At 37.2% G+C, this 13,627-nt stretch overlaps 1 protein-coding gene across 1 annotated transcript; it reads right to left on the reverse strand.

The window, feature by feature from the left end:
• Positions 217–2,823, reverse strand: LOC105163883 (pentatricopeptide repeat-containing protein At3g46790, chloroplastic). Its single transcript, XM_011082392.2, has one exon. The coding sequence runs from the start codon at positions 2,621–2,623 to the stop codon at positions 650–652; it is 1,974 nt and encodes a 657-aa protein (XP_011080694.1). The 5' UTR covers positions 2,624–2,823; the 3' UTR covers positions 217–649.

The following is a 13,627-nucleotide window of genomic DNA, read 5'->3' on the forward strand; positions in this document are numbered from 1 at the left end:
AAGAGAAAATTGGGCAGAAAAGAAGGAAAAAGAAAAGTGTTGAGTATATTTATCTATTTATTTTTTATTGTAAGTGATGGCAAAATAGTCATCAAATTTACAGTTTCCGTCAAGTTTGACTTACAGTCGATAGTTAGAGGGAGGCATACGCAATTTTCATAATAAAAGAAAAAGAATTGTATATTTCTATAGTAGCAGGGAAGTTGGTGTAATTAACCCATAAATAAATGACAAGTTCCCACTTTCATTCACGTATATATATGACTTACAAAATTCCATTATAACCTCTACATATTTGGACAACAGTGCAAGCTGGAGGTTGATTAGTAGATTGCCCAGGCTGAACCCTCGTGATACATGAAACACTTTAGCTAGTACTCGGGAAACGACCAAGTTAAATACTATAATAGGAATATATCTACATATACAAAGTTCCTTTTTGTTTTTTATAGGGGGGTCAAAGCGGGTTTCATACCTCCACTTTGCACTCGAACCAATTTTCTATCTTTCATAAGAATAAAGTGTCATTGTTGAGCCACTTGATCGTCCCTAGAAAGATGTACATATACAAGTCTTTTGCAACCTTCATGGGATGTTCTGACAAGGACATGTATGATGAGTACGGGCAACCGAAGTTCTCCTTTACAAGTTACCAATAATCCTTGCATGAGCATTCCCCATCTTTGAAATGATGGAACCGATTAATATCACGAACCAAAATTTCTCTATCTGCAAACTTGGAAATAAACTTAGTGAAAGAATGACAGTCTTCACATAACCTGAGGTTCTTGGTAATCCTGATGGTTTCTCCCTTACTGCAATTTATTAATCCAAATGCAACTGCTAATTTTTCACTATGACCCAACACAATTCGCTCTTTTTCCTCAGAATCAAGATCATAAAGAATGTCTTTGGTCTGTGGCACATAGCCCTTCTTCATCATCTCCTTTGATAAGTTTTCAACAAAAGCATGAATTTGCTCAATTTGCGGATTTAACTCATCAACAGACTTAAGCAAGTAAATTTTCCGTCTAACTTCAATCCAGCTACAGCCCGACACCTTTTGCAGGCCGCTAGCTTCCAAAAGCTTCTTCACTCTTTTGACCTCATCCCACATTTTTGCCTCTGCATAAATGTCAGCCAGTAGCACATAATTCCCTGCATTTCTCGGTTCAAGCTCAAAGAGCCTTCTGCTTGCCCTCTCTGCAAGTTCAACATTACAGTGAATTCTGCATGATCCAAGAAGAGAACCCCAAACCTCGGGTCCTGGTTCATCCCGCATATCTGCAATGATCTTAGCCGCTTCATACAATCTATTTGCTCGGCCAAGAAGATCTACCATACAAGCATAATGCTCCATGGTAGGGTAAATTCCGTATTCTGTCACCATAGAATCAAATAATATTTTTCCTTCATCAACCAGACCTGAATGACTACAAGCTCCCAAAACACTAACAAATGATATCGGACTAGGTGAAATGCCTAGCTGCACCATCTCTTGAAAAACAGCAAGAGCTTTTGATCCTAAGCCATGAATCCCGTAACTTGAAATCAAGGAATTCCAAGAAACAATATCCCTCTTATCCATCTGATTGAAAACATTTTTCCCTAAGTCAAGATCACCACATCTAGCATACATTGTTACAAGGGTACTCATAACTGGTAAAATTGAATCAAGGCCTTTCCTAAGTATGTAGCCATGTATCAACTTCCCCTGGTCCAGTGCAGACACTGCAGCACAAGCTTGAAGCACACTGACCATGGTGACTGAGTTGGGCAACATATCCCCACTCTCAAGCATCATCTCACGGAACAGCCGTAATGCTTCAAAAGGCCTATCATTCTTTGCGAAACATGCAATTAGTGCACTCCAAGAAACCAGATTCTTCACTGGCATGGAAGAGAAGACAAGATTAGCATTCTCCACACATCCAAATTTCGCATACATATCAACCAAAGTAGTCATAATATGGACTTGGCTTTCATAACCATGTCGTAAAACATGCGCGTGAATTTCCTTCCCCGCCCAAAGAGAAGAAAGTCCAGAATCCGAAACGACACATGCCTTAAGAACATACGTGTAAGTGAACCTATCAGAACGCATCCCAATCCGGTTCATTCTCCTGTACAAATTCAGAACCTCTTCTCCCAAACCCGATAGAGACAGAGCACGGAAAATTGCATTCCAGACATATATGGTTCTGTGTGTAGTTTTATCGAACACCTGGCGAGCGTGTTCAATGGAATCGAGTTCAGAGTACAGAGTAATGAGCTTTGTCGCCAAAAAGGGGTCCTGATCAAACCCATTATCAATAAGGCTCCTGTGGACAGTAAGCGCATCCGCTAAACTCTTCTCACGGACACAAGACTGTAACAAAAGCTCATAAGTATATTGGGTGGGATTCTGCTCGTGCGATAGCAAGTGGATAGCTTGTTTCAATTGACCCTTTCTGCAGAGAGATTGGATTGAATGGTTCTTATTGGTGGTGGGAGAGGAGATTGTAAGCGTCACAGAAGAGGCAGGCGAAGGGCGGAAAGCGGCTGTGATGCAGTGGCGCTGGTGGTGGAAGAGTGCTGGAAGGATAGTGGGCTGGAGAGTTTGAGGAGTCTGAAATTGGAACATTCGGATTCACTTGGTATTATCTTTCCTCGCTTCAGAATTGTACAATAACTGCGTTGATTTGCTGCCCTCGGCAATAAATACTCAGATTGTTTGCTAATTTGCAGACTGTACTCGTGAACTAGCTCAGGCTCACCGCCACAGACTTCAGTAGTTCACTAGAAAAATGGCAAACTAGGTACTCTCACACCGCCACCAACGTTACACTCTAACCACCGCCTCATCTAAAATTTTAATTTTCCTCTTCCATTTAGATTTGTTGTAATTATACGTAAATTTTTTATAATTTGAGAAATTAAATCTAGTACCTCTAAAAATTATTTTCGTCTGACAAATAAATCCATCAATTAGTCAAAATTTTTCAAATTTGTTGATATTAATAAAAAAACTATATTTATCCTCGATTGACTTATTACCGACTTATAGCAAGTCAAATAAATTTTTTTATGATCAAATTATCCTGGTACGTCTTCGCGCATTAATTCATGTATAGAGGTATATTTTCACTCTTATAAAGATAGTTTAATCCGAAAAAATTATTTGCTTGGCAATAAGTCAATTAAATGGAGAGTAAATATCAACTTTTATTTAATTTTTTGTTAATATCAACAAATTCAATGAACTTTGACCAACGGGTGGACTTTATTGAATAGAAGCAAACCTCAGAGGTGTTAGGTATAATTTTTCAAATCACAGGAATTACGTGTAATTACACCAAATTTTAGGGGAAGGGCCTGTAATTATATTAGAAATAAGGAACTTCACACACACTCTTATTTGACTTGCCTATTTTATAATAGTTTATTTAAAAGTTTAAATTATTTAATATAATCACACATAAATTTAGTTTAAAAAATTACATTTAATACTCATAATGTACATTTCTATCTAGTAAATAAATTCTATCGTTAGTCAAGATTTATCATATTTGTAGATACTAAAAAAAATAAATAAAAATTATATTTACCTTCGATCAACTTATTAACCAGACAATGCAAATATTTTTTAATCAAACTGTTGTCCTACGTTCGGACATACTAATATGCATGAGTATATAATAGCTTGGTGCCAGAACTAGTAGGTTTTTCAATCAATTTAGGTTAGATTTCAAAACAAGATAAAGGAGGTAATTATTTTTTTATTATTAATAAATAAATAAATTATATTAATATATGGTATCAAAACACGAAATAAAATTTTTATCTTTTTTTTTTTAAAAAGCAAACCACGACGTGGAGTCGTGATTTGAGGATTAGATCAAGATTCTTGAGGAAAAAGCCAGAAAGAAAATGGGCCATCAACAGATATTTTGATTCAAGCTCCTCTACAACCACTACAAGAAAATTAATTTCTTTTTGCCAGAAAAAAAAAAAAAAGTTGTTCTAATTTTACTATATACAATGTTGGCTTGACAAAATTCTAAATATGCTTAGTAAATAATATAATAAATATTTAGTTTATTTTTAATGATAGATAATATATTTTTATTAAATAAAAATGCTATGTAGAAAAATTTGATAAAAACAATTGTTAGTGACTTTGTGGTCAAAGAATAAATAGATTAGAATATTTATTAAACATTACAAATTGAAATAATGTTTGATAGAGTTTGAGTCTCCCAAACGCTTGTTGGGATAAGGACTCTTATGGGATAAACTCTATTTAAAATAGAGTCTGTAGTCTTCCAAATTATGTATTGAGATATGGGCCCCTCTTAGGGATAGGGTTATGTACACCTATAAATAGGGTATATGGATATGATCAAATTACAACACAGAGACATAAATGTGATACAAAATGAGCTGATCACAATACTCTCTCCAACTCTTGCTCTCTCTCTCTTTTTCACTCTATGTTATTCCTTGGAGCATCACCGTGGGCTCCTTGAATTTGAGGTGTGTAAATGAGTGGATTACTCTAGCAGTGATCCACCAAGACGAGTAAGGTATGTTCGTGGTGTGCACAAAATTTGAAGCAAGATCTGACTTGGAGTGGATCTTGAAAATGTTCGTGGAGTGACCTCGAATTAACGAAAAAGACGATGTGTTCATGATTCATAAAAGGCATGGACTTGTAGACGAGGTTGATTTGTATGCGTGGATCGACATACTTCCTCTACTTAGGATTAATTCGATCCAAAATTATGTGCCTATATGATTAACATCTGTGTGCACATAATTATTTAATTATATGGGAGATTTATTTGTGAGAAAATATATGAATTATCGGTTATTATTTTTTAACAGTGGTACCAGAGCCATTATGGTTTAGTCTCATTAGAATTGCCTGATTGATCAAGAAAATTTTTTATGCTAGATTTTTTTTTTGCAAGATTTTTTTTAAATATGAAAGCATGGAATTTTTCATTTATTTTTCACCATATGTAAATCTTAATATGTAGATCATGTGGTTAAAATTTAGTAAAATTGGATGAGTGGTTTGAGAGTAAAATTAAAACTCTAGTTTTAAATCAATGTTCTTTGACCAGAAAATCAAATTTGATCCTGTGATTTTCATCAAAATATTTTTATGCTATGTTATAGAGCATGAAAAGAGGTTCGAAATGGTGTGTGTATCATCGAAAACGGTTTCAAAATAAATGAGATGTGAAATTTTGAATTTTCGCCTGAAAACACGCATTCGTCGAAAAAGGCTGCCGGCACGAGCTACTGATTCAGCATTGATTCCCGTGCTAACCGTGCACTGACTGCACACCTCCACAGTCAGTATCTGCGTGGTGCCAAATTGGCGCCCAACCATGACCCAACTAAGGTTATGTTGATCGAGTGTTGACCGAGGGTTGACTGTGGTGCGTTGACTGAGGATTGACTGCGTGTGGATTGGGGGTTGATTGTGTTGACCACGAAAATATGTGCTTTTATTAATTGTTACATCAATTTATGCCATTTTAATTTTTCTTGTAATATTTTGTAATCGCAATTTATGTCATATAATATTTTGTGGTTGCAATTTCAATTATGTTTATTATATATTTCATTTTTCGTGATTGCAATTTATGCCACTTTTTTTATTGCAATATTTTGTGATTGCAATTTATGCAAGCATATATATTTTTTGTGATGCAAATATGTTAGTGAATGCTCTCATTATATTAAAGCATGCCCATATAATTACTTTTTACAATATTTTGATCGCAATTATGCCAATATGTTCGTTCTATTACAATATCTTTTTAATTGCAATTTGTTCTAATGAGGCTCTCATTATATTTATGCATGTCTTGATAGTTGTATAACAATGTCTTTATTACAATCTTTTTTGAGAATATATGCAATATAATTTCGTGATATATATAGACTTTAACATTTGGGTGCTCGTGTATTATGTGAGTATTTTATTATTTGGGTGCTCGTGTATTATTATTGTGGAGATAATTTGTGAAAATGGTGGTAATTATTGCGGTATCCTCAATTTTTCTTAATTGATATAGTAGGCTCTATATCAATGTAATTTACTTTTTTTGAGAGAATGTATTTCTTAGGCCAATATTTGGGAGGCCATGTATTATATTTATTACGGCTATGCTTCGCTCTACCATAGGGCCAAATTCCCTCAACATGATGCACGAAATGTTAGTGTAGCCCATCTCGGATAATTTTTACTTTGTTTTATTCATATTGCATATTACATGCATATGGCATTTTTTTTTATGTCATAGTGTATTTTATTCATGATCAGTAAATAATTTAATATGATTTTACTGAGTGGGAGATGATTACTAGCTGAATACGAAATTTTCAATTTCCCCGAGTATAAAAAAATAATAAATTATTTACTTGGATTTGGAATAAAGTATAAAGATCAATACTATTGAGTTTTACGCAAAATCTAGAGATCTTAGATTTATTCACCATTTTATTTATGTCAGCTAATGGTGAACGTGGATAATTGCTTAACATTGTCGCGACTTAGACGCTGACAATTCATGATTGATCAAGTAAAATTTGCATTTTTTTAGTTCAATTGCAAATTATAAAATATGATTAGAGAAGTTGTTAAGCTTTATTTTTATATGAGTCCACTTACCCTTATTTTGCTAATTGAGTTGACTTATGGGGTTGATATTTTAGTTGAAACAAAAATGATGCACTTATTGCTTATATTGAACTAACTAAAGTGTTGTTGGATTAAACAAGAGTAATATGAGAAGTGCGAACTTGATCCACAAAGTGATAATCGCATCACTTTTGTATAGGCAAGTGACACTAACAAATGTCATAGTGCTATGAGTAAATTAGTCATTTCGCTCATAATTGAACTGAGAGAAAGTTTTGATTGAACAAAGCTCTCTTATTTGTTTTGCTAGAGCCTCCAAAATCTCCCGTTAGTGGCATAGCGCACAGAGGAGGCATTAAGTATCAACCCACGCACTACAAAAAAAGGCGGAATTTGCATGGTCAGGGCAACCGATCCAAAACTCCTTCCATATTGAAACGGGCTTTGGAACACATGAGGAACTAATATTGAAAGATAACATTATGATCAACATGGGTTATAATTTTTGGAACGATCGAACCGTTCCAACATGAATTCCAAAGAAACAGTTACTAAATTCAATCCAAATATCGGTCCAAAATAGTAATGATAAATGGTTGAAACTCTATCTGGAACACAATATTAGAATTAGGGACGGTCTTGAGTCAACTGTTTCTATATGTGTGGCAAAGAATGTTCAAAAACTGACAGTTCAAAAATATATTTCGAAATGAGGTACAATTTGAAATGATTATGGAACACCCTTAATCAATTATGTAAAACATCGTTCCATATTAGCTTTATTTAAGAAGTCATGTGTTTTTAAAATCGTTCCAAAACTTGGTACACATTGGAACGATTTTTTTGTATTATTCTTTAGTATTACTGTGAGCGTTCCAAATGAAATACAACGGCTATATTTTAACCGCCAGAACAAACGTTCCTAGAGCCTTCTCAAGAACCGTTCTAAAGTCTAAATTAGCGGCTAAATATGTATCCCTATACCCATTACAAAAATCGTTGCAAATTTTATTTATATAACGTAATTGGTATTATCTATTATTAGTCATATTCATAACTAATTAATTATTTCTTATGTCGTGCATTTGTTATATGGTGTTATACTAAAAAAAATTGGTATAGAAGTTATTAAAGTAATAACAATATTGTGCACAAATTATTATAGTTACAAAGTTAAATAATTAGTAAGATATTTGATCTTTTTTTGAGTTTTTCACGAATTTCAATTGAATAAAATTGGCGTTTTTATTTACAAATTAATATCTATTAATTTTTATTCTAATATTTATTCATTCTTTTTTCAAACTTATACTTATTCTAACCAAATTATTAATACATATGAAATATAATATAAAATTAACATTTAGTCTATGGCTTAAAATTTTGGTATGTAATAATTTGAAAAAATCTTACTTTTAGTAATATCATTCCGAAGCCTATCTATCTATCTATCTATCTATCTATATTTATCGTCACATCAATTATAAGATATTATATTATCTTTTTTGCTAATATATATATACACTTCTGATGATTCTGCTGATCTGCGGCATAAAAGAGAGGAGTAGGAAGGCGTATTCAGACTCTGATTCCGACATTAGTGCTTCAAATGATTCGCGAGTGGGTAGGGCCAAGAAGTGATCTGAGAAGAAGAGCAGGAAACATCGCCATGAATAGGACTAGCTTCTACAGTGGGTGATATGTCGTGCTTTTAGGGTTCCTCTAAACTGCTGCTCAGTGTGCCCTATTCAATCTTTAATCTAGTGATCGATGAACTTCTTGATGAAAACCACTTTAGCTTAGTGGACAATGCATTACTTTGGTGCATTTGTTATTTTTCAGTTTGATGTAATGTATCATTGTAATTGCTTTATTCTTCTGGTTGTAAGAGTTCTGACATTTACTGAGTATGCTATGTGTGATTCCGACATGTGATTGGTCGTATTAGTTGAAATATTGCAGTAATACTTTGAAATTTTAAGCATCAAAAGAGTTTAACTATTGCTGCTATTTTGAACCTAGTGCTATTATTGAAGCAAAGAAGGTTGCAGCATTTCTCAGTGTTTTTTATATATATAATTGTATCAGGGTAATGATTTGTCATTAATATTTCCAGTTTCTGGATCAACCTCTCTGAAAATGAAGATCTGGTGTAGCAGGTATCTGTTGAGATCATGATGTCAACGAATATATTTTTATATGTTCTAATTAGCTACTGCATTTCTTTTTCAATTTTATCGACCACAAACTTGAGAAGTTTTGCTTAATGATGCCCCCTCCTTGTTCCGACTTTTCCATTTTCTTGTCTGTGCATTTTTTTTTTGTGTGTGTGTGGTGTGTGGGTGTGTGTGTCTGTGTGGGGTACGAGTGTGTGTGTGTGCGTGTGCGTGTGGGGTGTGTGTGTCTGTGTGGGGTGTGAGTGTGTGTGTCTGTGTGGGGTGTGAGTGTGTGTGCGTGTGCGTGTGGGGTGTGTGGGGGGGGGGGTGTGTGTGTGCGTGCGTGTGGTGTGTGTATGTGTGTGTGTGTGCGTGTGGGGTGTGTGTGTGTGTGTGTGTGTGGGTGTGTGTGTGTGTGGGTGTGTGTGTGTCATGGTAGAATATATTTTACTTCCACTTTTAACGTAGAAAAAGTGAGGTGTTGCTTTTATCTTCTGCGCCTACGAATGCCATCTGCGTCTTGTTATATTTGCCATTCTCCTTCAATTTCTAAGTCTTTATTTCTATCTCAACAACCTTTTTTCTCATGAAGGATGTTGCCATAGTTTCGCAATATTTTATGCTCATTATGGGTATTGTGTGTCTTTGTGGTCTATTTATGTCCTTTGTAATATTTTTGTGTGCTTGCATAGATGTGTATTCTCTTTTTTGTTTACCTGATATGAAAGAGTATTTATTGAAATAAGAGCAATAACAGAAAAGGAGAGAGTGCATTGTCCCTTTTCTTTTTTCATTTCAATATATCTCGTTAGCAAGAGTGGTCTTGGATTGATTTACTTTACTAGAGGGGATATAGTGATATAAAATGAGTGGAGGATTGATAAAATTTGATAACTGCCTTGGGTGGTTATGATATGCTAATCAATTCTTGAATTGATTTCCAGCAACCACTACAAAATATTGTAGTTTTGAACCCTAACTTTGGTGTGTTTAGCCATTTTGATTCCCTTCCTGCTAATAGCGGTATCTATAAGTTTTACCCTAAAATCACATGGTAGTTTCTATTGCATAACCTTGTTTTTTGGATACTCACATGGAAGAGGGAGATGGTGCTTTTGCTCAGACAACGATTAATCGGTTATATAAGTTGTAGCTGATGCTCGACTCATGCTTGTGCTTACATGTGGCTTACTGTTTATCAGGTAAAGAACTAATCATTCACCTCCCCAAGTTTCTGTTATTTTTCTGCCTTCAGGTACTTGTGGGAAGTTTCATACATATTTGAGTAATGCACTCTCTCCTTTTCTTGTGGGAATGATTTCAAATAACAGAAAGGCACTTTTCTGAATCAGGTAAATTGCAGGAATTGAATCGCAGGCGAAGAAAGAAGAAGAGTAGGAAGGAGAAGAGGAGGATGAGGAGTCACCATCATTCAGATGATGATTCTTCTGATGATTATGTTGATCTGCGGCATAAAAGGAGGAGCAGGAAGGCGTATTCAGACTCTGATTCTGACGTCAGTGCTTCAAATGATTTGCCAGTGGGTAGGGGCAAGAAGCGGTTTGAGAAGAAGAGTAGTAAACATCGCCATGAATAGGACTAGCTTCTACACTGGGTGATATGTCGTGCTTTTAGGGTTCCTCTAAACTTCTGCTCAGTGTGCCCTATTCAATCTTTCATATGGTGGTTGATGAGCTTCTTGATGAAAATCACTTTAGCTTAGTGGACAAATGCATTAGTTTGTTGCATTTGTTGTTTTTCAGTTTGATGTGTAATGTATCATTGTAATTGCTTTATTTTTCTGGTTGTAAGAATTCTAATATTTATTGAGTATGCTATGTGTGATTCCGACATGTGATCGGTCCTCTCAGTTGAAATATTGCAGTAAAGTTTTGAAATTTTATTGAGTTTCAAGTTGTTTTACTTGTAGGTTCCTATTCGATGTTTTGGGGGAATCCTACTTGTGGGCATCAAGAAGAGTTTAACTATTGCTACACTTTTGAACCCAGTGCTGTTATTGGAGCAAAGAAGGTTGCAGCATTTTCCAATGTGTTTTATATATGTAATTGTATTAAGGCAATGATATTTTCATTAGTATTATCCAGTTTCTGGATCAACCTCTTTGAAAATCAAGATCTGGTGTAGCAGATTTCTATTGAGATCATAATGTCAACGAATATATTTTTGTATGTGCTAATCAACTACTGCATTTCTTTTTTAATTTTATCGACCACAAACTTGAGAAGTTTTGCATAAAAATACCCCCTCCTTTTTTCGGCTTTTCTATTTCCTTGTTTGTGCATTTTTTTTTATTTTATGTTTGTGTGTGGTCTGTGGGTGTGTGTGTCTGTGTGGGATGTGTGTGCGCGTGCGGGGGTATGTGTGTGTGTGCGCATGTGGGGTGTGTGTGTGGGGGGGGTGTGTGGTGTATGTGTGTGTGTGTGTGTGGGCTGCGTGGGTGTGTGTGTGTGGGATGTGTGTGTGTGTGTGTGCGCGTGTGGGGTGTGTGGGGTGGGTGTGTGTATGTGTGTGTGGGTCAATGTGGGGTGTATGTGTGTGTGTGTGCGCGTGTGGGGTGTGTGGGTGTGTGTGTGTATGTGCATGTGTGCGTGTGGGAGTGTGTGTGCGTAAGGGCTGTGGGTGTGTGGGTGTGTGGGTGTGTGGGTGTGTGTGCATGTAGGGTGTGTGGGTGTGTGTGTGTGTTTGTGCGTGTGGGGTGTGTGTGTTGCTGTGTGTGTGTGTGTGTAGGACCTTTCTTAACCCTTACCCTTCATGAAATCACCTTGGAAGTTAGAAGTCAGAATAGCTACCTTAAATGCTGCTTACCCGAGTGTGTTAATCAACTACTGCATTTCTTTTTCAATTTTATCGACCACAAACTTGAGAAGTTTTGCTTAAAAATGCCCCCTCCTTTTTCTTGCTTTTCTATTTCCTTGTTTGTGTATTTATTTTTATTTTATGTTTGTGTGTGATCTGTGGGTGTGTGTGTCTGTGTGGGATGTGTGCGCGCGTGGGGGTGTGTGTATGTGTGCGCATGTGGGGTGTGTGTGGTGTGTGTGTGTGTGTGCCTGTGGGGTGTCGGTGGGGGGGTGTGGGATGTGTGTGTGTGCGCGTGTGTGCGTGTGGGGTGTGTGTGTGTGTGTGGGGGGTTGTGTGTGTGTGGACTGTGTGGGTGTGTGTGTGGGATGTGTGTGTGCGTGCGCGTGTGGGGTGTCTGTGGGGGTGTGTGTGTTTTATATATGTAACCCAGTGCTGTTATTGGAGCAAAGAAGGTTGCAGCATTTTCCAGTGTGTTTTATATATGTAATTGTATTAAGGCAATGATATTTTCATTAGTATTATCCAATTTCTGGATCAACCTCTTTGAAAATCAAGATCTGGTGTAGTAGGTTACTATTGAGATCATAATGTCAACGAATATCTTTGATTCCACGGCAGAGTCAGTGGTAGCTATGCTTTCTCTTTCTACGACACCCAAGGGAAATGCCTCAAAGGGCTGCTTGTCCTTTTGGCTGTTCATAGCTCGAAGGCTCATGGATGGTGTCAAGGGTGATCTATGATCATCTTGGAGTTGGTTTTGGAATTCCATTTTATTGGTCTCAAGAAACTATTAATGGGAGAGTTTTCGTTCGTTCATATGGGTTGATACTATCTCTTTCGGTAGTTATCGCCGTTGAGGACCTTTCTTAACCCTTACCCTTCATGAAATCACCTTGGAAGTTAGAAGTCAGAATAGCTACCTTAAATGCTGCTTACCCGAGTGTGTTAATCAACTACTGCATTTCTTTTTCAATTTTATCGACCACAAACTTGAGAAGTTTTGCTTAAAAATGCCCCCTCCTTTTTCTTGCTTTTCTATTTCCTTGTTTGTGTATTTATTTTTATTTTATGTTTGTGTGTGATCTGTGGGTGTGTGTGTCTGTGTGGGATGTGTGCGCGCGTGGGGGTGTGTGTATGTGTGCGCATGTGGGGTGTGTGTGGTGTGTGTGTGTGTGTGCCTGTGGGGTGTCGGTGGGGGGTTGTGTGGGGTTTGTGTGTGTGTGTGTGTGCGTGTGGGGTGTGTGTGTGTGTGTGGGCTGCGTGGGTGTGTGTGTGGGATGTTTGTGTGTGTGTGTGCGTGTGGGGTGTCTGTGGGCCCAACATTTCAATTGGTGGCTATTCCTTGAAGCAAGTGCATTTGGGGGAAATGCATCTATCAGGACAACGGATGGAGTGGTTGTTTGCGAGTATGCATGCCATTATTTTCAGTCGTTGCAACGGATTGGGTACCATGTTTGAGAAATTAGTAGCAAACAGCGATGAAGTTGGTGGTTTTGATACTGTGGAGATCATTACAAGTTTTTATGCTAACTTCTTGTGTGATTTATATTTCTTGCGCTTGGGCTTTTGCTGAAATGCCGATGCAAAGTTAAGTTAACCCAGTGTTAATTGCTTTCTATTAACCATCCCATGTATTTGTGTGTGTGTGCGTGTGTGGGGTGTGCGTGAGGGGTGTGTGGGTGTATGTGTGCGTGAGGGTTGTGTGTGTGCGTGTGGGGTGTGTGGGTGTGTGTGTGTGTATGGGGTGTGCGTGTATGTGTGTGCGTGTGGGGTGTGTGTGTGTGTGTGTGTGTGTGTGCATGTGTGCGTGTGGGAGTGTGTGTGCGTAAGGGCTGTGGGGGTGTGGGTGTGTGGGTGTGTGGGTGTGTGTGCATGTAGGGTGTGTGGGTGTGTGTGTGTGTTTGTGCGTGTGGGGTGTGTGTGTTGCTGTGTGTGTGTGTGTGTGTGTGTGTGGGATGTGTGTGTGTGTGTGCACGCGCGTGTGGAGTGTGTGGGGTGTGTGTGTGTGTGTGTG

This window comes from Sesamum indicum, linkage group LG6 (genome assembly GCF_000512975.1).
Source record: "Sesamum indicum cultivar Zhongzhi No. 13 linkage group LG6, S_indicum_v1.0, whole genome shotgun sequence".
NCBI lineage: Eukaryota > Viridiplantae > Streptophyta > Magnoliopsida > Lamiales > Pedaliaceae > Sesamum > Sesamum indicum.